Here is a 25,840-nt window from a genome sequence, read left to right on the forward strand (position 1 = left end):
AAGCGGGCAATTCTCTCTCAGTCTCCTCATTTCGCTGGGAGAAAGAAAATAAACCTGCATGCAGGATAACCATGGAAACCAACCGTGCGAGAGCCACACTCAGCAGAAGACAAAACACTTTCAAGAACGGAAACAAAGCATCAGCTCTTTTGTTTCTAGAGCTAGTGACCGCTGTGGTGAGAGAGCTGACAGCTCAGCCCACTGTACTTCAGACTTGGGGATCTCACTGAATGCAGCCTTTTCAGGGGTGTACAGAGGAAGCACCAAGAGGCGGAAGTGGGGTGAATACAGCCACCCGCTCCAGGTGCAGAATGCCAAACAAAAAGGCTACAGAGCCGAATCTGGGACAGTTCTGTGCACAGCATGGAGCACCATGTGTGCGCACTTAAGCCAGGAGGTTCAGGGTTCTATCTTCAGCATCACAGCAGGGACTGGGATGGCTCTGCATGCAGGGACTGCAGAAGGAAGGAATAACTGATGAGGCTTCACTGGCAAATAAGGCCAGAATTGAGCAGGTTAGCAGTGAGCATTCACCATCCATTCCCAGGAATAGTCTAGCAAGCACTAGCCACACCCTCACAGGGGTACTTACCAATATTTGGATGTTTTAAAAGTCGGCAGATTCGGGCCTCACGTTCCAGTTTCTGGTGATCTGGAAAGAGAGAGCGAGAAAGAGGGTGTAAGCTGGCAAACTGCAAACTAGACTCTTGCTTAGATCCGATGGGATAGAGAGACAGTGAATTGACGGGTCAGTGGAAGGCTGAGTGAGACTAGAAATGGCTGGAATGCAGCAGTCTCCCAGGAACTCACCACTGTCACGGGGCGAGGCTGCATGGGGCAAAGCATCTGCAAATAGCGAAGGCTGTGGACGACATCCCCCCCCCACCCCCCGCCACGGTCATTGCTGGGTGGGTTTCCCAACTTGTCTTTAAAGCAAGTAGTGCAGGGGTGGAACGTTTTGGTCTCTTGTCTCTGCCACAGATGTGAAATACCAATTTGAGTTCAATGGCTTCTGAGACTGGCCCGCTTTTCAAGGAGGCGTGAGTGAGTAGATACCTGGGAACTCTTATGTGAAATGAATTTTGCCAGGTCTCAGTGCAAAAGGAACAATCACCTCAGCCACCTTCCAGAAGAGACAATAAGATACATTGAGTCACAGGAATGCACAGCCATCACATGGGCCGAAGGAGCAGAGGGGGGAGCACTGCCAGTTGCGCTCAGCGCCCGTGCATGGGCTCTGTGGTGGAATGCTGATCAAGCACTCAAGAAGTGCTTGCTAAGTGCTAAGCGCATTTATTGCAACAGACAGGCAATGTCAGTCCAAGCAGGGCCGTCATCTGGATTAAAAGAGAAAATATCAAGGCGAGGGGAAAAGGCTTCTCCGCCCCTAAAATTTAACACATGTGGAAGCAGGGAAGGGAGCTGTAGGTGCTTTGCCCATGTTAGCCAGGGAACAGAGGGTTTTTCCAGTCACTGAGGAGCCAAGAGGAAGGAGATGTGTCATTAAATTGACTGAGTCTTGGCTCTCCCCAGCCTCATCTTCCTCTTGCCCACCTCTGCCCGGAGGGAGCAACACTCACCTGAGGGTGTGAGGGGAGAGCAAAGGCTTCACAGAGAGGGCACGAAAGAGCCAGATTTGGAAAGGAACTTTAATAGCTGCTAAACCCCAGTTCTCCCAGGGGAGCAGACCCCCAGAAACAGAGAAGTCAGCATTGTCCCTCTTCCCCGCCCACCAACACAAGGGGAAGGTGGAGGAAACTGGCACTGACCCCCTCTCCCATTCCTACACTTCTTCCTTTCTGCATCTCCATCAGGCTGAGTTGAAAATGTGTGTCCTCCCTGGCCCACTCTCTGGCAAGCAAATCTTCCCCCTGGGAATAACATTGCAGCATGAGCGGCAGCGGCCTGGATGGCTGGACTACATGGTGTGGTCAGTGGCAGGAATGAAACATGCTCTAATTGACAGGCTTCTCCCCAGGCTTCACCACCCTGCCTCTTGCCCCTGAAAGCCTCAGGTAATAACACAGCTGCAACACAGGGAGAGCAAGGCAAGGCTCCACACACAATAGCTCCCTCTTGGGTTGGGAGCAGCAGCCCAGGACCTGCAGGATTTTTGTCTTAGCTTTCCCACTGCTCCAGTGTAGCAAATATCCTGATTTTATGGGTTGAGAGATGCTCACATCCTCATCTGCTGCCGTTGGGAACTACGGGGAGGGAGGGGAAATCTTTTTCTTACCCTTCCCTCCTTCCTAGTCCTAGCAGTTATGTTTTCACTGTTCTGTTCCAGAATCACCCCAAAATAAGGAGCAGAAAGCAGGAATGCCTGGAGGAGCCCTGTACTGATAAAAGAGTGGCTTGGTTTCTGCCTGTAGCAGTATCCCTCACAGCAAAAGTTGTGCAAAGCAGCCGCAAGGTAACCTGCTGCTTCCAGATTGCACTGAAAACTCTGCCCTTGGAAGGCTGGGGTTAGCTATGTGAAACTGTGATGGGTGGGTGGAGTGTAGACACACTTATACCCCCACTTCAATGGGTGGGACCTCAGGAGAAGACATGAGATAAAAATATTGATGCAAGGCCCTCTGAAAAGAGACTCCCAAGTTCTGTGTAACTCTACCCAGAATGCCTTGCACCAGTGCACAGTATCACAGCCTGACTGCAGCTGAAAAAGGAACTGAACGCAGAATATTTCCAGAGGGAAACAGGGCCCAAATGGCCAGAGACTGTACTAGCCTAAAACCATGGCCACAAGCAGCAAAGGGATCTGAGACAGATTGCTGCCTCCCCCGGGCATGAGATGGAGAGGCTGAGACACACCAAAGGCAGAGCATTCCAGAGCTGCAGACTCTCTCCAGAGAAGGCCACACTCCATTGTGCCTGCTGGGTGCCTAATGCCATTCAAACCGTAAGTGAGCAGAGCACCAGGCACCCTTTCCTATCAGCCTCATCTCAGCGGCCAGAGATTAAGATAAACTCTCTCCCCTCCCACCCAGGGCCTCCCAACTCCACATGGCAGCACCTACAGATCAGGGGGCCCTGCTGCCCACACGGATCATGCTGCCCTCGTGAACAAGCGATGCCTGTAGAGAACCTGTTGCGAAGTGTAAGGACACAGGGAAGCCAAAGGCCAAACAGCTGAGCAAAGGAGAAGGGAGAGAGGTAGGAGCGCACCACGTGCTACTCAGCTGCTGGGCCCTGACAGCCAGCTTACAGCATCACAGCCTCAACAGATATGACATAACCACTGAAACACCAGAGGGGACATAAAATCAAGTGCAATTACTCCCCTGAAACCTTACACTGTCACTGCAGGGGGCAGGAGCAGGGGACCAGGCTGGTGACTGTGACCTCACCCGCACCAGAGCTTGTGACATGGGGCCATGGCCTGACACCCCTATCTCCCAGCACACACAAGGGCTGGCTCCAGACCAGGGAAGGAGGAGAGCACTCCAGTCACAAGGTACAGCAAACTATTTCTGGTCCGAGAAAAGCGTTCCACAATGCTCTGTCTCCAGGGTAACCAAACAGGCCAACTCCAGCACAGCTCTGAGAGGGAAGGCACCTCCTGACCATGTGCAGCTGCTCCAACCCCCAACAGCAAGAGCCTTGTTCAGCCTGCGGGACAGCAAGCAAACACAGAAAGGTTGACTCACATGGGCTCTGGAGGATCACAGATCTGATTCCAGGTGGCAGCAGAGAGCCCTTCAGCTTCAGACTCGAGAAGGGCCCCACCAGACAAGAGGGTTCTTTTAAACCCCTCTTCCTTGCCACACACAGTACACTCAATCTCTGACCAGAGATCAGAGGTGAAGAGGCCTGCTTGGTCCTATCTAGTCTAACACCATACCCTGTAATACAGCGTGGCTTCGTATTGCATCTTTTCCTAATGCTCCTAATTTTTATTGGCCTGTTTATTGTGGTCACAAATAAAGCAAGATTACATAAAACCAAGAAAGTAAGAAAAAAGGTAGGCACAGGGATCAGCGTCAAACACAAGGTACTAAACAAATAGTGCATTCATGGAATCTTAAGAAGCCAAGGAGAGAAGTTTGTAAGATTTGCTGATTGCTAAACTAGCTCGTAGCTTCAGCAGGAATGACGAAAGGCAGCCATGTGTTCAAATATCTGTCTTACCAACAGTTCAGAAGGCCAGTCATTTTTCCCATGGATCAAACTTCACAGATTTTCACACACCATCTGTCAAGTGAGGAAATATTCCTTCCCCCATACCCCCCAAATCTCCAGCAATTGTAACTCTGCAGCTAACAACAAATGAAGCAACACATCCTGACCTGGGTTGGAGAAATTCATATTCTACAGCCAGTAGGGACCATGGCAATCATCTGGTCTGACCTCCATAACTTCTGATCTGAGCTACCGCACATCTTTTAGAAAAGATCCAGTCACAATGTAAAGACTTCAAATGATGGAGAATCCACCACAGCCCTAGCTTAGTTGTTTCAAATATTAATTACCCTCACTGTTAAAAATTTTCCCTTAATATCTAGTCCGAATCTGTCTAGCTTTCCAACCAATGGATCTCATGATGTCTTTTTTTGCTAAATTAAAGAGCTATCTACTCCCAAATGATTTCTAATACCTCACAAAGCTAAGGTAGAGTATCCTCTACAATATCTTTCTAAGTCAGCTGCAATGTTTTCCAGCCATAAACCAAAATCTTTTGATTTTTGGACTATTCCACAATCTATGAAGCAGAGAGCACAACTTTATACAATCACGGATGGAAAAGCCCATTCTAGATAGACTGCTTGTGGTGAAGTAGAAATTATACAAAATTTGGTGTTGAGTAATATTATGATTAACACAAAAACTTTCTTGCATGTACCTGAAAACTGAAGGACAAAACTTATTTATATTTAATGTGCACATTAGGACAGTGAATACTGAGATCCCTTTGCCAGGCTGCTTTTAAGCAAGTACAGTTATTGGAATTTTGTTCAACAATTAGGAAGCTGTAGATAATACTACCTCTCTTAGCATTACTATTCTGAAAGAGCAACTCCAAGCTAACAAAAAAGCCTTATGACTACTGTTGCTCTGCAAAACATTGCTTAATAACCAGATAGTTAAATAACTGGTTGTTTTAAAAAAATGTTTTAAAAAGACAACATTTAAATGTTAAAATTATTAATGCAAATACAAAATCTGTATTTGCCCTTCAGTTTTCAGGTGCTATCTAGAATGAGCTTTTCCATGAGTGATTGTGGAAAGTCGTATCCTCTGCTTCACAGGAATTACACATACACGTAGTCTAGGATTACCATACGTCCGGATTTTCCCGGACATGTCCGGCTTTTCGGGCCTCAAATCCTCGTCCGGGGGGAAATCCCAAAAAGCCGGACATGTATGGGAAAATAGGGAGGGAGGGCCCGGCGGTGCAGGGACGGGGGCGCGGGTACTTGGCCGGGGCCGGCGCGGTGCTCGGCCAGGGGCCGGGGCCGGCGCAGTGCTCGGCCGGAACCGGAGCCGGGGCCGGGGGCACTTGGCCAGGGGCCGAGGCCGGGGCCGGCGTGGTGCTCAGCTGGGGGCGCGATGCTTGGCCGGAGCTGGGGCCACGGTGCTCGGCCGGGGCCGGGGGCACTTGGCCAGGACTGGCGTGGTGCTCGGCCAGAGCTGGGGGTGCAGCCACTTGGCCAGGGCCGGCGCCCCAGGGCCCGAGCCAGGCGGGAGACGCCGGGGCCAGAGCCTCTTGGCCTGGGCCGGCCGGCCACTGGAGGGAGCCGCTCGGCCAGGGGGGCCGGACTGGGCCGCGGCGCACCCCGCCCCAGCCCCAGCTTACCTGCTGCCTCCCTGTTTCAGGCTTCCCGCGAACATTTGATTCGTGGGAAGCAGGGGAGGGGGAGGAGCAGGGGGCGGAGCGTTCAGGGGAGGGGGCAGAGTCGGGGCAGGGCCGGGGCCCCATGGAGTGTCCTCCTTTTTAAAAATTAAAATATGGTAACCCTAACGTAGTCTCACTCAACTGAATGGGACTACTCGCAAGTGTCAAGTTAAAACAGACACTTGTTGCAAGACCAGGGTGTAAGGAATTTGGTTGTACACTACAACATATGGACCATCTGCTAGAAACGGCTAACCAGGCTGGGGAAACACACACACACACGAAGCACTGTGTATGGAAGACAAAAGGAGAGAGTGAGCTGAGAAAATTCAAGATCTTAGCAATATGTTCCAAATATATTACATTCAGTTAAAAACCAAAGGGAATGAGTTAAACGAAGTTAAATTAGATTTGGGAACAGATAGAACAATGTACAGCTGATTGTTTTTGCTATCAATTTTTAATAATCTTCAACCAGTGGTGTTGGGAACATGAATGGCTTTGAACTAAGCTGCTAAATAAATAAAATACAAGAAAATACTAATTTTCTCATATTTGATGGCGTATCAAATTCCTAATTTGTGATTTCTAATAAAGTTCGAAGAGCATCTCTGCAAACTTTGTGGGGAAATTAAGGACCACAATGGGGAAGTCTCATTAGTGAGATCTTGATGCAGACCATCCAGGAGAAACATCCAGTAATTTCAAGTAAATCATTTGAAATTTCCAGGAATGGAGTAAAATTAAGCTAAATAAATCTTTTCATTTAGTAGACATTAACTTCTAGAGGTAAGATCTAGACCTTCGCCTACTTGAAGGAAATAACTCAGAGAAAAGAGGCCTCTGGATTTGTGATATCAAGCCTAGAAAAGCTGGATTTTTAAAGACTTGTTTCTCTCTGTGTAGAAGCACATGGACATCAGCTGTGCATAGGAGCCTAATACCCTGGAAGAGTCATGTTTTGATAGGAATAATCATTCAGTGGCAAAAAGAAACAATGTGCAGTTAAGGTTGCATGGTGGCATGTCACACGCTTGCAGAACATGGGAGCTGAGCAAAACTCAAACTTCTGTAAAGCAGGAAAAGCAGAGCTGAGGTTGTGCATGTAACCTGACCCCCACCCTCTTTCAGAAATGCCCCATTAACAGACAGCTCGCTCCCCCACACCTTAACATCAGCAGAGTCCCACCAGCCCCACTTGAGCACATGGCCCCAGCCACATCCGTGACACATTCATTACACTCCCCACTCCAACCAGCCCGCTCTCCTGTGCCCAGCCCACACGTCCCAAGGAGGGAAGGTCTCCATGAAGTCTTCACTCCCAGATACACAAACGTTTCTATTGCCATTAGTTCCCCCTTCCTATAACGCAACTAACCTCCAGTGCCTGGAGTGAAGGACAGCTACATAATGCAGTGGCATAGCCTTGGGGCGCAGGGGGTTGGCAGCCACTGGCAGAGTTGCGCAGCACACAGGGACTGGCGTTTACTGGCAGAGCTGGGGGGAGGGATCATGCCTCCCTCATCTGATCTCCCAACCGCTCCCCTCCCCCACCATCCACCTCCATTTCCCCCCTCCTCAAACCCCCTCATCTCACTGCAGCCCCACAGCCCTCTCACCCTATTCTCCTAGTGCCCCATTCCTCTGCCCTCTAATGCACCTCATCTCCCAGGAAGCACTATGTCTAATCCTCCCACCCAAAGACTTTGATTACATTCCCTCAAAATACAATTGCCACCCACAACTCACAAATTGTAGCGTCTTCCAGCCACGCCATCCAAAACTCCTTTTGGCCTAGGTAGGGGCTTGTGACTGACTTATCCATATATACGTTACTTGAAGAGTGAGTTCACAGCCCTGAAACAGGGCTTTTGGGGGAAAAGGGGGAGTTTGGGGTGGGCCTGTAACTCAGGAACCATTTGGTCATATGACCCCAAATTTGGATCATTAATGCTACCCCAGCAACCCCATGAGGCACACCGAATTTCAAAGTAGCTAGACTAACCACTCAGATTTTAGAGCACTTATAAGAGTCAAGCTTTAAAGCATATAAAGTAGTAGGAATGGAAACCCTCTAGCTGCTTTTCTGTACTGGTGCATGTGCAGTGTAAAAGTGTACATTTTCCTAAATACTGTTCTGAACTTGGATCCCCCAAAGACTTAGTGAGTGCCATGCAATCCCGGGCGTAAAACTCAACAGATTGAGACCATTTTCACTCATAGCTCTTCAACAGTTTGATCTCTGACTTTGCAAAAAGTCCCACCTAGGGACTTATTTTAAAATAGTTATTCTTTTGAGGGCTTATTCTCTGGAACCCCTGGCTCAAATGACTCCAAATTTGGGTCACTACCTACCCTTCATCCTCTTGAAGCACACCAAATTTAAAAGAAATCCAACTAAGCCTACGTAGCATGTCAATATTCGAAAAATGAGAAAGGTCAACCTTTAAACAGATGTCATGATGCAATCTTAACTACAGTGACACTCCTGTACCACTATAATGTGCATTTCCCCAGTCCCAGTCATTTGAAATGTTCAGAAGACAGAACTTCTATCTAGCTTCACAGTCCCCTTGTATTAGATACAAGTAATATGTAAATATTCCAGATGAGGAAACTGAGGTACAACAGGTTTGTCCAAAGTCATAGCTAGGAACAGAGACCAGGAGTCCCACCTCCCTGCTCTAGCCACTAGCTCAAAATGCTTCCCATGAGAATTATAATTAGGAAGCTTTTTCTTGCAGGGACGTCAGTGCCTGGAGGAAAATGCTTTCAGACACATTGTGCACAGGACATCTGCAAGCCACAGCAGTCTAGAGCTGTCAACGGGGAATGTTTACGTAACACAAACAAAAAGATATGATGAAAAAGGTCATTGTGCCTAATCAGCCTGTGGGGGTGAGGGGAGGGAGGGGGGAGAGACAGACGAGAAGGAAGGGGAAAACCATCCATGTTGTGTTTCCTTCTGACTCCAAAGGGCAGACCTGAATGATTTGGAAGCCTGCCATAAACCTAAAAAGGAGCTGAGTCCCAACTGAGCTGGGGTGGAGGTTTGAGAACTTGAGAGGAGGGGGTAGGGAACATTGGAAGAGATTATTAGTTGTCAGGTGCATTACGGCAGCATGACATTCCTGCTATGCACATGCTGCACAATATCAACTCCCTCTCCCAACAGCCTCATCCGTAGCTGTGGATGCTCTGAGCGCCTCTCACTCCCAGGAGACGCAAAGAGGGTCTTCATTACAGCTTTAGGCAGCTGTAACCGCAAACACCACTTTCCAGTCAAAGTCTTTCCAACAGCCCGCAAGGGGATATACTCTGACCCAGGAGATTTCAAGAGTATGTGCACATTTCTCATCCCATCCCCACCCACCTGTCCAAGAGCTCTCTCGATTGAAAGTCCTAGGAAAAGCACAAACAAAAACCACACCAGCTTACGAGGATTCCCACCCTTGACAAACACAAGCAGAGGGCGACATTTAAAGCTAAGCCATTAAATGACTCTTTCAGACCATGAGAATAAAAATTAAGAGGACAGAAAGAATAGGAGAGATTTTGCAGAGCAATCATAAAAAAAAATACAACATACACCTGCAAGAAGATGGCAAACAGGAACCAAGGCAGGAGATTCCAGGGACAAACAGGAAGCCTACTGCTGTCAGAACACACATGCAGTATCATAATAAAGAAAAAACATTGTGCACTGATTGAGGGATTTTGTGTTTCTCAGACTAGGAGCCAAACCATAAAGATCCATTCTCTCATGATGTATGAACTTTCTACCAGGCAGGTAACCCAAACCATTCAAAATCAAAGCAATAACATCTAAGAGCCAGGGTCTTTTTCTAGTGTTCAGCTCAGGACCATCTTGAAACTTATTTCCCACCTCTTGGTAGTTGCAAGTTTGTCAGCAAGTTGGTTCCTTTCATGTTAGGGAGAGGGGGAGGAGATGAGAGTTAAAAGTCCCAAAGAATCCAGAGTGAATCTGGGGTCCAGTAACCTCAAGAAATGGAACCAGGATTTATACCCATCAGAAGTGTGTGGGAGAATCATAGAATCATAGAATATCAGGGTTGGAAGGGACCTCAAGAGGTCATCTAGTCCAACCCCCTGCTCAAAGCAGGACCAATTCCCAGCTAAATCATCCCAGCCAGGGCTTTGTCAAGCCGGGCCTTAAAAACCTCCAAGGAAGGAGACTCCACCACCTCCCTAGGTAATGCATTCCAGTGTTTCACCACCCTCCTAGTGAAATAGTTTTTCCTGATATCCAACCTGGACCTCCCCCACTGCAACTTGAGACCATTGCTCCTTGTTCTGTCGTCTGCCACCACTGAGAACAGCCGAGCTCCATCCTCTTTGGAACCCCCCTTCAGGTAGTTGAAGGCTGCTATCAAATCCCCCCTCATTCTTCTCTTCTGGAGACTAAACAATCCCAGTTCCCTCAGCCTCTCCTCATAGAAGATATGTCTGTTCCCACACCTTCTCCAGAAAGTAGCAAACACCATTCTAAAACAACTTCATAGCAGAGAGAGTGAGTGACCACTGAAAAAACACCTTGTAGCGACTGCCTCTAGATGCAAGTAAATCCAGTAAACAAATGGCACCTCTGCTCTTTTCTCTTCAAATTAGGAACTTCAGGCTCAAGAGAAGTTTGTTTTCCAGTAGATAGTTCCCATTGTGTCAGGAACCCACACTTACAAAGATGGCCATGGAAGGTGAGCTCTATGTGGAAGTTCCAGGAAGGCCAACACTCAAAAACTGGGGTGACTAAAAGTTAAGCATGCAAGAGTATAGTAGGCACCTACCACAGCCTCCTTTTCAGGCACTACGATAATACCCATAATTACAAGAAGAGCTATAGGTGCTGGAAATGTTATCAGCTTTAACAGAGGTGCAGGTGCTCACACCCTCAGGGGCGGCAGTAGAGGGGAAGGCACACCAGAACAGCATCTTAGCCAAAAACCAAATGAAAAATAGTCCAAGTTAGTTTAGATGTATTTTGTGAAGCTTCCGCATGCGAAGCGTCATCCACTGCTCTAACTCCATCCTTCTCTCAAAGTCTAAATACTCCCGAGGGAAGCTAGAAAGGGGCAGGATCAGACTGACACTTACTCTGTCACACACTAAGGCCATGTTTACACTTACAAGCGTACAGCAGCACAGCTGTACCGATACAGCTGTGCAGCCGTAAGATTGCTTGTGTAGCTGTGTTATGCCAATGGGAGAGAGCTCTCCCGTTGACATAACAAAATCAGCTCAACGAGCAGCGGTAGCTATGTCGGCGGGAGAGCATCTCCCACCATCATAGTGCTGTGCACACGAGCACTTATATCGGCAAAGCGTATGTTGCTCAGGGGTATGAAAAAAACACCCCCTGAACGACACAAGTTTTGCCAACATAAATGCTAGCATAGACATGGCCTAAGTGTTATAATTAAAAAACACATGTTGTGTGCCTATCCATGGAAGCAGCCAAAGTCAGCCAATCAAGGAAATCTTCCAACTCTGTTCTGTACCAGTGTCTCACTCTTCCTAATACCAACTAGAGTACATAGTGGAGCTAACCAGTAATGCCGCCTGCGTATTGCCAGTCCTCCTGCACAAGACATATACATGTAATTGTGGTTGTTGTTGGAGAACAGTATCTTCATTCTAGATTACCCTTCTGAGAAAAAGAATGGGAGTAGTCCAGAAGAGGAAGCAAATTCCAGGCAATAATTTCATTTCAATTGCTGTCATTGTGCCAATCCAAGAGACAGTCAATTTGTGCCAGCTGCTAAGATAACTTCTGAGTTGCTTTAAAACGGGAATCAAATTAGCATCAAATAGATTTTGCAGCAAGGGACTAATCTCCACCTCCAAGTCTTCTATGCTTTTCTTCATCCATTTAAGTTTAAACTCCCACTCTCAGGAACCCTTAAACTAGCTTCATCACACTGGACTTGAAACCAGAGATTTCCCCAAGTTCCCTGATTTCTTACATAATGTTGGTGATCAAAAGTATGCTCTTAGTTATTATTAATAAATCAGTAGTAGCAAATTATGCTAGCTGCAGATGCCACTTCTACTGACCAAACTGAGCTTCTTGGTCTCTCATGCAGTACTCTGATGGCACTGAGCAGCAAGTTTAAATGGACTCTGGACACCATAGGATTTCCCTCCACCTCTTATCAGACCACTCCCGGTGGCGTATCAATACTGCACACTGTGTGGTTTTTTGAAGGGAAGGGGCTTCTGGCCTGGTCAAGAGCAAAGAGTGGTCATACCCCCCCACCCCCACCCCCCCAAAGAGGTATTTGAAAGACAGGCAGGTGAGATTTTATTTCACTCTGCTGCTGGCTACAACATGCACCAACAAAACCAGTATGGCACTAATGAAGTTGCTTTTGCCACTCACAAACAGCAGTTTCATGAGGAAATGCTGCAAAACCTTCCTCTATGACAAAGCCTTTCTACCATAACACATGACAATAACAGTCTTCTATCTACCTTCTCCCCTCCCAAAACCAGACAAAGAATACCCCTCGCACACAGTGTTTTATACCTTAAGAAGGGGAAAGGGCCAAAAAGACTCCGTGAAGTCTTTTAGGGACTGCACTTTTGCTTATCAATTATGCATGGAAAGTGCTCAGACACTACAGGGCTGGGCAGCAGTATAAAGCCTGAGGAAAGACAAAGCCACAGCACAGAAGAGCTAGCAGGCAGTTTCCATAGTTGGGTGCGAGAGCTGTACGAACAGGAATACCACATCGCACCATGCAGACAGAGGAGCAATAGCTACTTGGCCCCCTTTACAAGATGGCCGCTGGGAGCAAAGATAGTCCACTGGCTCAGGCACTAGCTTGGGACAAATCATTTATTCCTTTGGTGCCACGGCTCCCACATGGAAAGTGGCAATCACAGCACTTCCCAAACCCACAGAGGGGAATCAAGGACAGATGATTAAAAATTGTGAGGCATTTTAGGAATGAAGGGGAGGAGGCTATGAAGCACCTAAAGATAGACTGATCAAGCAATTGATCCAAAAAGGTGTTCCCTGAGCCTTGCTATTGACACGGCTACCTCAATGCCACAAGCCGCATCCTTACCCATGTGTATATTTTTGTTTCCTCTCTCAGCAAACTTGCTAGGTGATGCACTGGAGGTTTCTCCCCCTCGGGTGGGGTAGGGAGGTGGACTGGAAACAGGAAAGAGAATTCTGCACATGGCACCCTGCTCCTCCATTTCCAGAAGGAACCTTAACACTGAACATCCTCTGCAGCTGGGAGTAGGGGGAAAGCAATGTGATTGTGTTGGAGGAGGAGGAGGAGGAAACTAATGTCTGGGGCTCTCAGACAGACGCAGAATGCTACAATAGCAACTTGCCAGGAGCCTCCGGGGCGAAGGAGGTCAAATTCCTCAATCAGTGCAGAATCGCAGCACCAAGACCGACAGCACAGTCAGGGTTAATTGTATGACTAAATTAATATTAAAAAACAACACTGGAAGGAGGCTCCAGGGAGGAGACAGATTTGCTACATGTCACCCCCAGTCATCGCTGATCTTTCCCTACAGGGGCCGTAGGCCGGAGAGGCATAGATGGGAGCTCAGGAGATAGTAGGGGTGACACTCCTCACAGGTACCCAAGGTGGGGAGGCACCTTGCTACCACCTGCTCTTAACATGAGGGAGCCTCATCTGTGCCTGCCCGGGGTCAGCTCCCTGACACCACTAGCAGCTACCGTCCACACAAGCACTCCCTTCCAGGCCTCACTCTCTCTTCAGGCTAGCATCAGGCACACCCCGATCTCTCCAAGTGTCCCCTGCGCTGTCCAGCCCCTACTCCACTGGACGCTCACAGAATTACCAGCCCCGCTGTTCCCCAATGAACAGTACATCGCTGCCTATTAACGCCCCTTCAAACACAGCTTTGCTCAACACACGGCACTAAGACTTGTTTATAGAGAAAGCAAGTACACGTTTATTTAACAGAGACCAGAGAGTCATGATAGCAAACAGAACGATTGGAAACAAAGGGTCACATATAAAACAAAATCATAACAGGCTTTCTGTGGCCTAAGCTCAGCGGACAAGTTATCCCCCTGTCTAAAGAAGTCTCTTGCCCAAAGCTCTTCCCAGCATTTTCAGCCGAGCCTGGCTGAGAGCCCTTTCTCAAGAAGCAACCCCACTGCTTACGTCCTGGTGAAGGATCCCATGGAGTCTTCTTCACCCCCAGACAGGACAGACCAGATGTTTGATCATCACCTGAAAACAGGGAGCGTTTCCCCACACCTGTCAATTTTCTTCTGAAGTCCCACAAGGTCTTCATTAGCATTTGACTCAATATGCTAATAGACTTCTATTGTGAGACACAATACACAGTGGTCCCCCAGGAAGATAAGTCTGCTGGAGAAGTATGCCTCAAGGCATGCTGCCTTTGACTGACCTGCCTTTAACTACAAGGAAATTATGTTCTTAAGGCCAATAGACAGACAGACACGACAGACACACACGACACACACACCTTCTTACATGCCATCCCCACATGCCTCTTGACATAGGTTTTCATATCTATTCCAGTGACATCATCATAGGACCTAATCACATCAGCCATACCATCAGGGGCTCGTTCACCTGCACATCTACCAATGTGATATATGCCATCATGTGCCAGCAATGCCCCTCTGCCATGTACATTGGCCAAACCGGACAGTCTCTACGCAAAAGAATTAATGGACACAAATCTGACATCAGGAATCAAAATACTCAAAAACCAGTGGGAGAACACTTTAACCTGTCTGGTCATTCAGTGACAGACCTGCGGGTGGCTATATTACAACAGAAAAACTTCAAAAACAGACTCCAACGAGAAACTGCTGAGCTCGAATTGATATGCAAACTAGACACAATCAACTCCGGTTTGAATAAGGACTGGGAATGGCTGAGCCATTACAAACATTGAATCTATCTCCCCTTGTAAGTATTCTCACACTTGTTATCTAACTGTCTGTACTGGGCTAGCTTGATTATCACTTCAAAAGTTTTTTTTCTCTTAATTAATTGGCCTCTCAGAGGTGGTAAGACAACTCCCACCTGTTTATGCTCTCTGTATGTGTGTATATATATCTCCTCAATATATGTTCCATTCTATATGCATCCGAAGAAGTGGGCTGTAGTCCACGAAAGCTTATGCTCTAATAAATTTGTTAGTCTCTAAGGTGCCACAAGTCCTCCTGTTCTTCTTTTTGAGGTTTTCATTAGAGACCTCACATGTCGCTTCTGCAGACTAATGTCACTCATGCTGCCCAGAACCCACCCCCCAAAAACTCCGCCCCCCGCCTGCCTAAGGCTCTGGGACAGAGTTTGTGTGGGGGATGAGGTCTGGGGTAGGTAGGGTGACCAGATGTCCTGATTTTATAGGGACAGTCACGATTTTTGGGTCTTTTTCTTATATAGGCTCCTATTACCCCCCACCCCCATCCCGATTTTTCACACTTGCTGTCTGGTCACCCTAGGGGTAGGGGATTGGGGCGCAGGCTCTGGGAGGGAGTTTGGGGGTGCGGGGGGTGTGGGGATAGGACGCAGGCTCTGGGAGGGAGTGCAGGCTCTGGGAAGGAGTTTGGGGGCAGGAGGGGGTAGGTGGGGAGGGGGAGGATGTGCAGGCTCTGGGAGGGAGTCGGAGGTGCGGCGCTTACCTGGGGCTCCAAGGTGGGGCGGGCTGGGGGGGCCTCCATGCGCTTCTTCCCCCAGGCACTGCCCCCGCAGCATCCCATTGGCTGCAGGGGCGCTCGGGGCAGGGGCAGCGCACGGAGGCACAGCCCCACCCCGCCCCTGGGCCGCAGGAAGGGGCCGGCAGCCACTGGAGTGAGCAGGCAAATGCCACCCAGCTCCACTGCACTGCCAGCTCCACTGCACTGCTGGGACCCCTGAGGGGGGAGTGCCCAGGGGTTGTAGGTGGGGCCCAAGGGAGAGACGCGGCCCCAAAACTGCTGGAGCTCCACGGGCCACATTGGGGAGGCTCATGGGCCGCAAGTTTAAGATCCTTGCTCTACAGCGTAACTGCTCCACTGATAACGCCCGGCTTAGTAAAAATCCCACTCCTCAACATATCCTGGGGGCACATTGGTGCTGTGCCCATCACCTCCCAGGAGAATGCCAGATTCTCCATGTGCCAGACACCTGGATCCCATTTGCAAGACCCCCTGACCCATTGCTGTGGCATAGGACACGCTCCCCTCTTGAAGGTAGAAGGGAAGAGCTGGTCTGTAGCAACACATGCAGGCTGGATGATGAGATGCTGGGGCCACAGTGAGGAGACATGGGTAGGAGAAAGCACCCCCAGTGGACACCCCGGCATAGGGTTCCCACAGATCAATAGGTGCATGAAACACCTTCCCAGGCAGACAGGTGGGAGAAACACTGCAGCACACAGAAACAGCCCATGCGAGTGACGCCGAGGCACCAGAGCAGCCACCACCAACAGGGCAGGGCAGCCAAGAGGAGCTGCACCCACACGTTTCAAGAGGTAAATGCCTGGCATACTGTTTGCTCACAGCTCCCGCAAGGCACTTCCGGGAGCACTAAAGCCGCTCTTCCGATGCTACGGGGAACAGGAAAGGGAAGGAGAGAGATCCCCAGAGACTGGATCATGTGTCTTCATTGTTCAATGCGTTTCCACATTCAGCGGAGGGAGATCATGGCACAAGCTAGTGAGCACCTGACTGTGCGTCAGAAGGTGAGCACGTGCCCAGTGCTCAAAGGGAAGAGGAGGGTCACCTGTGGCTGTGACTCTGGATGACGAGCACAGAGGATGAATCCCAGAGCCCACGTGAGGAGGTTACTTCTTATCCTAAGTCTGGGGTAAAGATCTCACGTCAGAGTCCAAGCATGCCTAGCATTCAGAGGAAGGGAAAAGCCTCTGGAGGCCAAAACACACATGGGAGGGCATTGAATGACCTCAGGGGGCTGGCCCCCATAGGGCAGAGGGCACAGGGAATATGTCACCATTACCTTGGGATCCACAACACATGCCCAGCATGGGGGGGGGGGAGGAAGAGGGGCGCCACGGGGACCAGAGGGCGCTAACAAAACTGGGGGGTGGATCATCTGTAAAAGCCGCAAAGGGGCTTGGTCTCCACCAGCCTCACAGGAGAAAGCCAGCGCCCCTTGTGGGATAGGGGATATTCCTCTGCATTTTCCCCACCCAGCAACACCAGCCATGCAACCTGCCCATCTCTTCTGAGTGTGTGGCCTTCATGCACGCTCACGGTCCTATTCCGTGCCTTGCTCTTCCCCACGAGCTAATTACTGTAGTTGCCATAACAACATAACAAGTCCCTCTGACTGCCTGTCTGACTTGGATTCCTATTTCGATAGCTGAAGCAACTGCTGCTCGCACAGCTCGGAGCTGCTCAGCTAGGCTGCGAATGCTCGGCTTCCAGAAACACCCAAGAAATGCCAGGCAAGCAATCTCCCCATTCGGGTGGGGCAGTCATGGGACTATGAACACTTCCCCTTCAGGCTGGCATGCTAATTACAGCCCAGATTGGCAGCACCCAAGATCCGTGTCCATCTCTGCTGTTTGGTGGCCTAAAGAAAGAGCCCAAAACAACTAACCACCAAAGCCGCCACCATGGCTCACAATGGCTGGCCACCCCCTTGACAGTCCGGGCAGGGAATTAAGGAACTTCTGCCCTCCAGAAGGAGCCCCTTGGGTGCAGGGGCCAGGCTAGGCAGCGCGGGGCGCTAGCCCCGCTGCGGCACATACTGTGCCTCCTCTGGGGCCAGGCAAGGGCCATCCATCGTCCACAAGCATAGACACAAAAGACACGCACTCACCCCTCCCCAAACATGGCCAGACAAAGGGTCAATTAGCACAAAAGCACATGAAGGACAGGGAAGTCCGTGTCACCGTGCCGGTGCTGCTCAGAGACGGTGCAGCTTCCCCCTTTGGCTGGCAGGCTGAGGGGCTTCCACCATGTCTCTCGGGTTGGAGGGAAGGGTTAACTTAGCACCAGCTGGGCACATCTGGTCAGTAAGTCAGGAGCTGAAGGGGCTTTGCAGTCCAGAGGGTTATGTGATTGGGGGATGACAGACAAAAGGTGTACGCGTTTCTGAGTAGAAGATCCCAACCTCTACTGCTAAAAAACCTCCCCCCCTTCTTCCCCACAAGCACTGGATGGGTCAAGCAGGCCTCTCAGTGCACTGCAGAGCAGAGCCAGTACTCCCTTCAGCCAGACTTCGCATCCTGCAGTGCCATTCATTGGTCGAGCCCCCATCCTGCTACTGCACTCTGCAGCGTCACCCCTCCCCACCACATCCTGCAGCACAGAACCCTCCCCCATCAGCCCTACCATGTGATGCTCCCCCCATCCATGTTCTGCACTCCTGCAGCACACTGCCCTCCCCTGCGATGCTGGGCTGCTCCTGCATGCTGCAATCCAGCAGTACAGGCCCCCTCCCCAGCCCAGAGACCCCCTTGCGCATTCAGCAGTGTCAGTGCTGAAACCTCCTCCCTGGCCCACTCTGTAATGCCACCCCTTTTCACACTGCATTTTATAAGCAAGACCATGGTGTTCAGCTGCTAGGTTGGGTACAGAGCCAAGAAACCGTTCCAGTGAGTAGGGGGAGGGGAGCTGAGGTTCTTTTATTGTTTGTTTTGTGTGACCAGCTTACCAGCCACTTCAAGAACAAGAGCGGGACTTCCCCCTCCTGTCCCAGCTAACCTCTTTTCCCAGGCTCCTCCTGACAACCTTCACATCCCTCCTCTGACCCAGGCCAGACAGGACAAAATCTTCATCCCCTTTCTTTCTCCGCACTGTCCCTTCCAAGCTCCGGGACAGGGAGCAGAGTTATTCAACAAAACGGAGAAGAAGATACTAGAGATACCTGGCCCTGGGGAGACGAGGACTAAAGAGAAACACCATGACACAGAGGCAGGGCAGAGGGGAGGGAGTGATGCTGGGCTCCCATTGTGTTTGGGCATAGTCCCTCCCTCTGTTTAGCAGGAGACTCTGCTCACAAGCGGCTGGCAATAAGAGCGAGCACCTGAGACAGCAGCATGCACAGCCCCCCACAATGCTGCAGCGTAGATGAGCCCCTATCCCAGGACAGCAGACTCTCTAGGTTTAGCAATGGGCTCCCATCCCTTCCTCCGCCCAGTAAAATGGAAGCTGGTTTGGAATGAATATTGCAGAAGGTTTGATCTGGCCTCCCCCCTCTCCAGACCAAGAGGAAGACGGGGGGTAGGTTATGGAAATGTGGGGCATGAGGTTTGGACTAAAGATTCCAACTTCCCACACACCACCACCACCCCTGAGCCCAACTGGGTGTCTTGGCCAAAGGCCTAAAGTGTTCCCGAAGGAGAGGACAGAACAGTTGTGGAACAGCCATGTATGCATTTCAACAAACAGCAATCCCAGTCTGTCCCTGAAGATAGAGTGGGAGGAGAAATGATGATTTGGGAAGTAAATTATGCAAAACAAGCCATGCATGCCAACTTCTAGAGCAATGCAGAGGGGTTCTCCACCAGCCAAGGAAGAGCTACCTACAGCCTGACAAAGTGGTGATTTAGGGAAATTCTGGCAACCTTTTACAAATAGCTGAAGGGTGCAAATCCCATGGATGTAGAAGAATGGTTTTGGGGTGCACAAGGAAGCATAATTAGGAGTAATAATAAATTGCACTTGTAAAGCACCTTCCATCAGAGGATCTCAAAGCAAGTTACTAACATTCATTCACTCTGACACTCTCCCGTAAGTTGATTATCCTCTAAGGGAGGAAGAACTAAGAAAATGAGGTGTTTAGGCAGGTTCTCAGGAAAGCCACACCTTCCAACCATGAGATCCATTAGTCTGTGGAACAGTTTCCCAGAGCAAAAGGGGACAGCAGCAGCCCCAAAGCCTGGAACACAAGGACCAGGTCAGACGGGACACTGGGGAATGTGCTATAGGGAACAATCCTACTCTGGGACCTAACAGGTCTGTATCCTAGTGCTCACCATTCAGGAAGTGTGTAAAAAACCTGTACTAAACCGTGGCTGGGTGGGGTGATCTCCCCGGGAAGTCTGTGTCCTTATATCAGAGGGGTAGCCGTGTTAGTCTGAATCTGTAAAAAGCAACAGAGGGTCCTGTGGCACCTTTAAGACTAACAGAAGTATTGGGAGCATAAGCTTTCGTGGGTAAGAACCTCACTTCTTCAGATGCAAGTAATGGAAATCTCCAGAGGCAGGTATAAATCAGTATGGAGATAACGAGGTTAGTTCAATCAGGGAGGGTGAGGTGCTCTGCTAGCAGTTGAGGTGTGAACACCAAGGGAGGAGAAACTGCTTCTGTAGTTGGATAGCCATTCACAGGCTTTGTTCAATCCTGATCTGATGGTGTCAAATTTACAGATGAACTGGAGCTCAGCAGTTTCTCTTTGGAGTCTGGTCCTGAATGGGTTGTAGATCACTGATGATGCGTTGGAGAGGTTTAAACTGAGGACTGTTGTGCGTTGGAGCGGTTTAAACTGAGGACTGCACCTACAGTCCTCAGCTTAAACCTCTCCAACGCATCATCAGTGATCTACAACCCATCCTGGACAATGATCCCTTACTTTCACGGACCTTGGGAGGCAGGCCAATCCTCGCCCACAGACAACCTGCCAACCTTAAGCATATTCTCACCAGCAACCACACACCGCACCATAACAACTCTAACTCAGGAACCAACCCAGGCAACAAACCTCGATGCCAACTCTGCCCAAATATCTACACCAGCAACACCATCACAGGACCTAACCAGATCAGCTACAACATCATCGGCTCATTCACCTGCACGTCCACCAATGTTATATATGGCAGCAATGCCCCTCTGCTATGTACATTGGCCAAACTGGACAGTCACTACGCAAGAGGATAAATGGACACAAGTCAGATATCAGGATTGGCAATATACAAAAACCTGTAGGAGAACACTTCAACCTCCCTGGCCACACAATAGCAGATGTAAAGGTAGCCATCTTACAGCAAAAAAACTTCAGGACCAGACTCCAAAGAGAAACTGCCGAGCTCCAGTTCATCTGCAAATTTGACACCATCAGATCAGGATTGAACAAAGCCTGTGAATGGCTATCCAACTACAGAAGCAGTTTCTCCTCCCTTGGTGTTCACACCTCAACTGCTAGCAGAGCACCTCACCCTCCCTGATTGAACTAACCTTGTTATCTCCATACTGATTTATACCTGCCTCTGGAGATTTCCATTACTTGCATCTGAAGAAGTGAGGTTCTTACCCACGAAAGCTTATGCTCCCAATACTTCTGTTAGTCTTAAAGGTGCCACAGGACCCTCTGTTGGGTCCTTATAGCAAAGGAGAAGCTGCTGGCAGGTCATTCATCACAAGGCACTCAAGACTCGCCCTCCCTTGGTCAAAACTAGCTTTTGCAGCAACACTCTTAATAGGCTTTTTGGGGGAAGTTAAGGGTTTCCCTATAGGGAGGAGGGAAAGGGGTTCTTCTGTTGCTTTGATTTACTGGCTAGCTAAATTAATTTGTGACCCGTTTACAATTAGCTGATGCTGCTGGCTGGCTGGCTAAACATCTCACCTGTCTAGGAGTATTTAAGGCTGCCGGGTGGTAATTACTGTGTTATTGTAAGTCTAATGACCTGTTAGGGTGCGTAGAGCTTTTGGCATGCGTGTTTTTTATTGTTTAGCTCCAATAAATAGTGCATTTAAGCATTAAATTCCACAGGACTAGATCGGGAAGGAGATAATCATTTGCCAGATATTGAGACCAATGGTTGGAATTCTGTGCATAAAAGAACAACGTACGCACAGTGCTGAAGGGTGATTTTAGTGAGGACCCAATACTTTCACACATGCCCGGATGGATGGACAGATAGATGGAAGAGAGTAAGTGAGCGAGATACACAGCACTAAGCTGGACTCCAAGTAAGTGAGCAGACCTTTCATTTGTTGTCTACCCCAAATACCGTATAGACAGGGGAAGGGAAAAGAGGTGGCGTCTCTGGAGAAGAAAGGAAGTGAGCCAGAACAGCTACCAAGCAAAACACTAACACTTATTCACTGGCACTGAGCAATCTTCTTTCATCTAGGTTGTTTGTGAGCTTTAGTTCCAGAGAAGTGTTCAAGTGACAGGTCCAGAGATTAAAGTCTTATTTATTTACAGGAAAAGCAGTACATAGACAGAGATAGTGCAAGCTTTCCCCACTATGCCCAACTAGCATGCCTCAGTTCGGCCCTAGAACAAGTACTTCCAGGATCATTGGTCACAACCTTCAATGCCTATCCACCTGGGCTGCATTCCAATTAGCAACACAGGGGGGAAGACCGTATCCCATGACCAACCCCGAGCCATCCCATCCCTTCCATACCCCAACACGTACCGATCTCATCCAGGCCACACTACCAGAGCCGTTCCCAGAATACCTAACACCCAAAGAAACAGAAAGCACCAGATAAGTGTCTTTGTCCTTTGTTTTTGCAGTTTCAAAATCTGGATGCCTGGCCTGGTAGCCAGCTGGCTTCCCGCTAGCATTCTTGGTGGCTAGATGAAAAGGTGGTCTCCCTCCAAGACAAATACTGGCAAATGATAGCCACTCCAACCTGCTTCCCCTTCTCTCCATTAAAGACCTGTTGGTCCCATTTTGCTGAGGGCCATTGAAGTCCAGGAAGTGCGGAGTGGGGAGTATAGATAGGTCCCTGCTCTGTACTCCATGCAAGTATGTGTTGCCCTGCAGCACAAGCAGACCAACAGGGACTAGGAATCAGGAGACAAAAGGGCAGAGGCAGTGGAGCTGTGTTTTCATGTTCCAAGGACAGCAATCCTGCGGCAGCGAACATACCTCCAAGCACATTCAGAATCTTAAGACTCAGCAAGAGGGCGGCCCAGAATTTGTTCCCCAGAGATCTTGGAAATATTAACATAATGTGTTTGTTTCTAAGATAAAAACACCTGCAGGGACTTGAAGGCGAGAGGGGAAGGAGACCGGAGAGTGTCCCTGAAGGGGAGCCAGAGCAGAAGAGAAAGAAGAGGAAAAAAGAGACGGGAAAGAAAAGGAATGTGGAAGGAAGAGCAGTGCAAAGAAACACTGGGTTGTGAAGAAGGGAGTAAAGAAAATCCTTGGTTTGAGGAAGATGGGAACGAGGGGTAAGGACAGAATACAGCTGTGACCAGCCGCCCCCGGTGAAGGTAAAGAAATTCCAGCTTGTGGGCAGGCTGAGGTAACCTGTCACGTCCATCGTTCAATCAATAGGAACTCTCCACTGCTAGCAGCAACCAAACAAAGCTGCCAGTTCCCAAACGGCTGATGGCCGAGCCACAGTTGTGACAGAGACGCAGCATCCTAGGGTGACTCACTCATTCTCTGAATCCCTGCTGGCCCAGATAAGTGCTGCTGCTGCCATTCAGTTGTGGGTGCCTCCAAACAACTCTCAAGCCTACAGCATTCCTGCTGCTCTTCTCCCAGCCAGCTCGATGCTCACGTCACACATGGCAGCCTTCACACCAACAAGTGAGGCACAACAGCCAACAGGCTTTCTATAGGCAACCATGGGCTTTTACCCAAGTCCCTGCTGCAGCTTCTGAAAGTTCTTCTCAAGGGCTGGGATTTCAGGGCAGGACATGCCAGGGGCACAGGTGATGCAGGGAAGCAGTTAAAGAGGGGAGGGTGACAGATGAAAAAGGCAGGAGAGGAAATCCTGAAAGATTTGTCCTCGACACTGATTAGAAGGGCATTCTTTCTCCTTCAGAGTGACACTAGCTTATTCACAGCCCGCGCTCTCCACTTCCCCCATGTTGTCAAGGCAGCGGTGTGATCTTTCAAATCCCTTATTTCAGGGCAGAAGTTCAGGAAGGAGGTGACAGTGAGGCCATCAAATCCCCCAAAAGCAGAAGAGGCATAAAATTTAACCTCCAACTCTAAACCACACACACAATCTGTCTGCACTGCAAACACAGCTGTATCAGGGACCCAGTTTATAGCTAAGGCCCTGCTTATCCTGCAGAAAGTGGGGGGGGAAATCCCTGGATCCTGCAGCACCTTGGTGCCACAAACTGCCAATCCTTCAGGAGCTTCATTTAAACGAAGACTGGAGGGTTTTAATGAATTAACCCCCCAAATACCACACTCCATTCAGGAGCCTTTGTACTATGTGTTGTGGTGTTCAATTCAATTTTACACTGTCCCCACACTTCAGCTCTGAGGTAAACAGGATGAAGTTTAACAAAGACAAATGCAAAGTGCTCCACTTAGGAAGGAACAATCAGTTTCACACATACAGAATGGGAAGAGACTGTCTAAGAAGGAATACGGCAGAAAGGGATCTAGGGGTTATAGTGGACCACAAGCTAAATATGAGTCAACAGTGTGATGCTGTTGCAAAAAAAAAGCAAACATGATTCTGGAATGCATTAACAGGAGTGTTGTGAGCAAGACACGAGAAGTCATTCTTCCGCTCTACTCTGCGCTGGCTAGGCCTCAACTGGAATATTGTGTCCAGTTCTGGGCACCACATTTCAAGAAAGATGTGGAGAAACTGGAGAGGGTCCAGAGAAGAGCAACAAGAATAATTAAAGGTCTAGAGAACGTGACCTATGAAGGAAGGCTGAAAGAATTGGGTTTGTTTAGTTTGGAAAGGAGAAGACTGAGGGGTACATGATAGTAGTTTTCAGGTATCTAAAAGGGTGTCATAAGGAGGAGGGAGAAAACTTGTTCATCTTAGCCTCTAAGGATAGAGCAAGAAGCAATGGGCTTAAACTGCAGCAAGAGAGGTTTAGGTCGGACATTAGGAAAAAGTTCCTAACTGTCAGGGTGGTTAAACACTAGAATAAATTGCCTAGGGAGGTTGTGGAATCTCCAACTCTGGAGATATTTAAGAGTAGGTTATATAAATGTCTATCTGGGATGGTCTAGACAGTATTTGGTCCTGCCATGAGGGCAGGGGACTGGACTCGATGACCTCTCGAGGTCCCTTCCAGCCCTAGAATCTATGAATCTATGTGCCATAGATTAAAAACAAACACACAAACAAAAAAACCCCAACTACACAAGTGCATTATAGAAGCAGGTGGGGGGAAGCTGAAGGGTCTGGAGATAGGTTGGGGGTTTGGCCCCTAGGGAGGTAAGAAAGGAACCTGGGATCCTGGAATAAGCACATTAGCTGCTAAATTCAGCAGAAGAAGTTAGCCAGGCCGCTGTTTAGATTGTCAGCTTTATGCTTCAGAGTCCTTTCCTAATTGAGATAAATGGGGCAGTTCGCACCTCTAAGCCATGGCTGACATCTCAGAACACCAGTTCCATACAAGGAAGAGCCAGAATCAAGGGAGCTTCCCCTTTCGCAACCTGGTCTCCACTACCACCAAGTTTAAAAAGCAAAGGTCCAGGTGCCCTCGAACAGGGAGGGACAGCCCTGCTGATCATGTCTGAAGGGATATGGAAATAAAGGAAGTTTCACAGGTCTCTGTCAGATGACTTGGCTCCTCCAATCCCAGCCCAGTTTAATCTCTGCTTAATTTGCCTGCAACATGTGGCTCAGGATCACAGAACCCACATCCCATGTCCCAGCGGTTATACATCTGTGGCTAGAGGCAGATTCAGATCAACTAGTTGAGGTCCTGTCTGTGTAATCGATCACCATTTGTCGCATCTGCAAGTGGCGTCTTTATAGCCAAGCTCCCCACGAGCTGGGGCGCAGGAATCCTCAGTAAGCCATCCCTGAGCACTAGTATTCAAAAATACCAAGGCTCTAGAAGGAGAAAAGCCATCTGAAATAGATTGCTGTGCCTGCATGCAACAGGCTCTGCTGCTGAGCACAAGGGGCAGCTCAAAGGGAACCGATGCTGGGTTTAATGGTACATTGCTTTTGTTCTAGTAGTCTGGTTTAAATGTCTGCTCACAAAACAACACATGAGACTGAGCTGTTCTCTGCTTCTCCCCACACACCTAGACACTTGCAGGAGAAAACCAAAGCTTTTCCCCTCAGTTAACTGATGCATCACAGAGTGCTCAGCCACTCAGAAGAGG

At 49.1% G+C, this 25,840-nt stretch overlaps 1 protein-coding gene across 50 annotated transcripts in view; it reads right to left on the minus strand.

The window, feature by feature from the left end:
- Positions 1-25,840, minus strand: part of CAMK2G (calcium/calmodulin dependent protein kinase II gamma) — a 164,769-nt gene that overhangs the window by 94,682 nt on the left and 44,247 nt on the right. For 49 of the 50 annotated variants that reach the window (XM_065551541.1, XM_065551544.1, XM_008171395.4 and 46 more), the window contains exon 3: positions 593-652. The exons of the other annotated variant lie outside the window; for it this stretch is intronic. In XM_065551541.1, coding sequence (XP_065407613.1) covers positions 593-652 — 60 coding nt within the window. The remainder of the gene's footprint in view (positions 1-592; positions 653-25,840) is intronic. 50 annotated transcript variants of the gene reach the window in all.

The sequence above is a fragment of the Chrysemys picta genome, chromosome 7 (genome assembly GCF_011386835.1).
Source record: "Chrysemys picta bellii isolate R12L10 chromosome 7, ASM1138683v2, whole genome shotgun sequence".
Lineage (NCBI taxonomy): Eukaryota > Metazoa > Chordata > Testudines > Emydidae > Chrysemys > Chrysemys picta.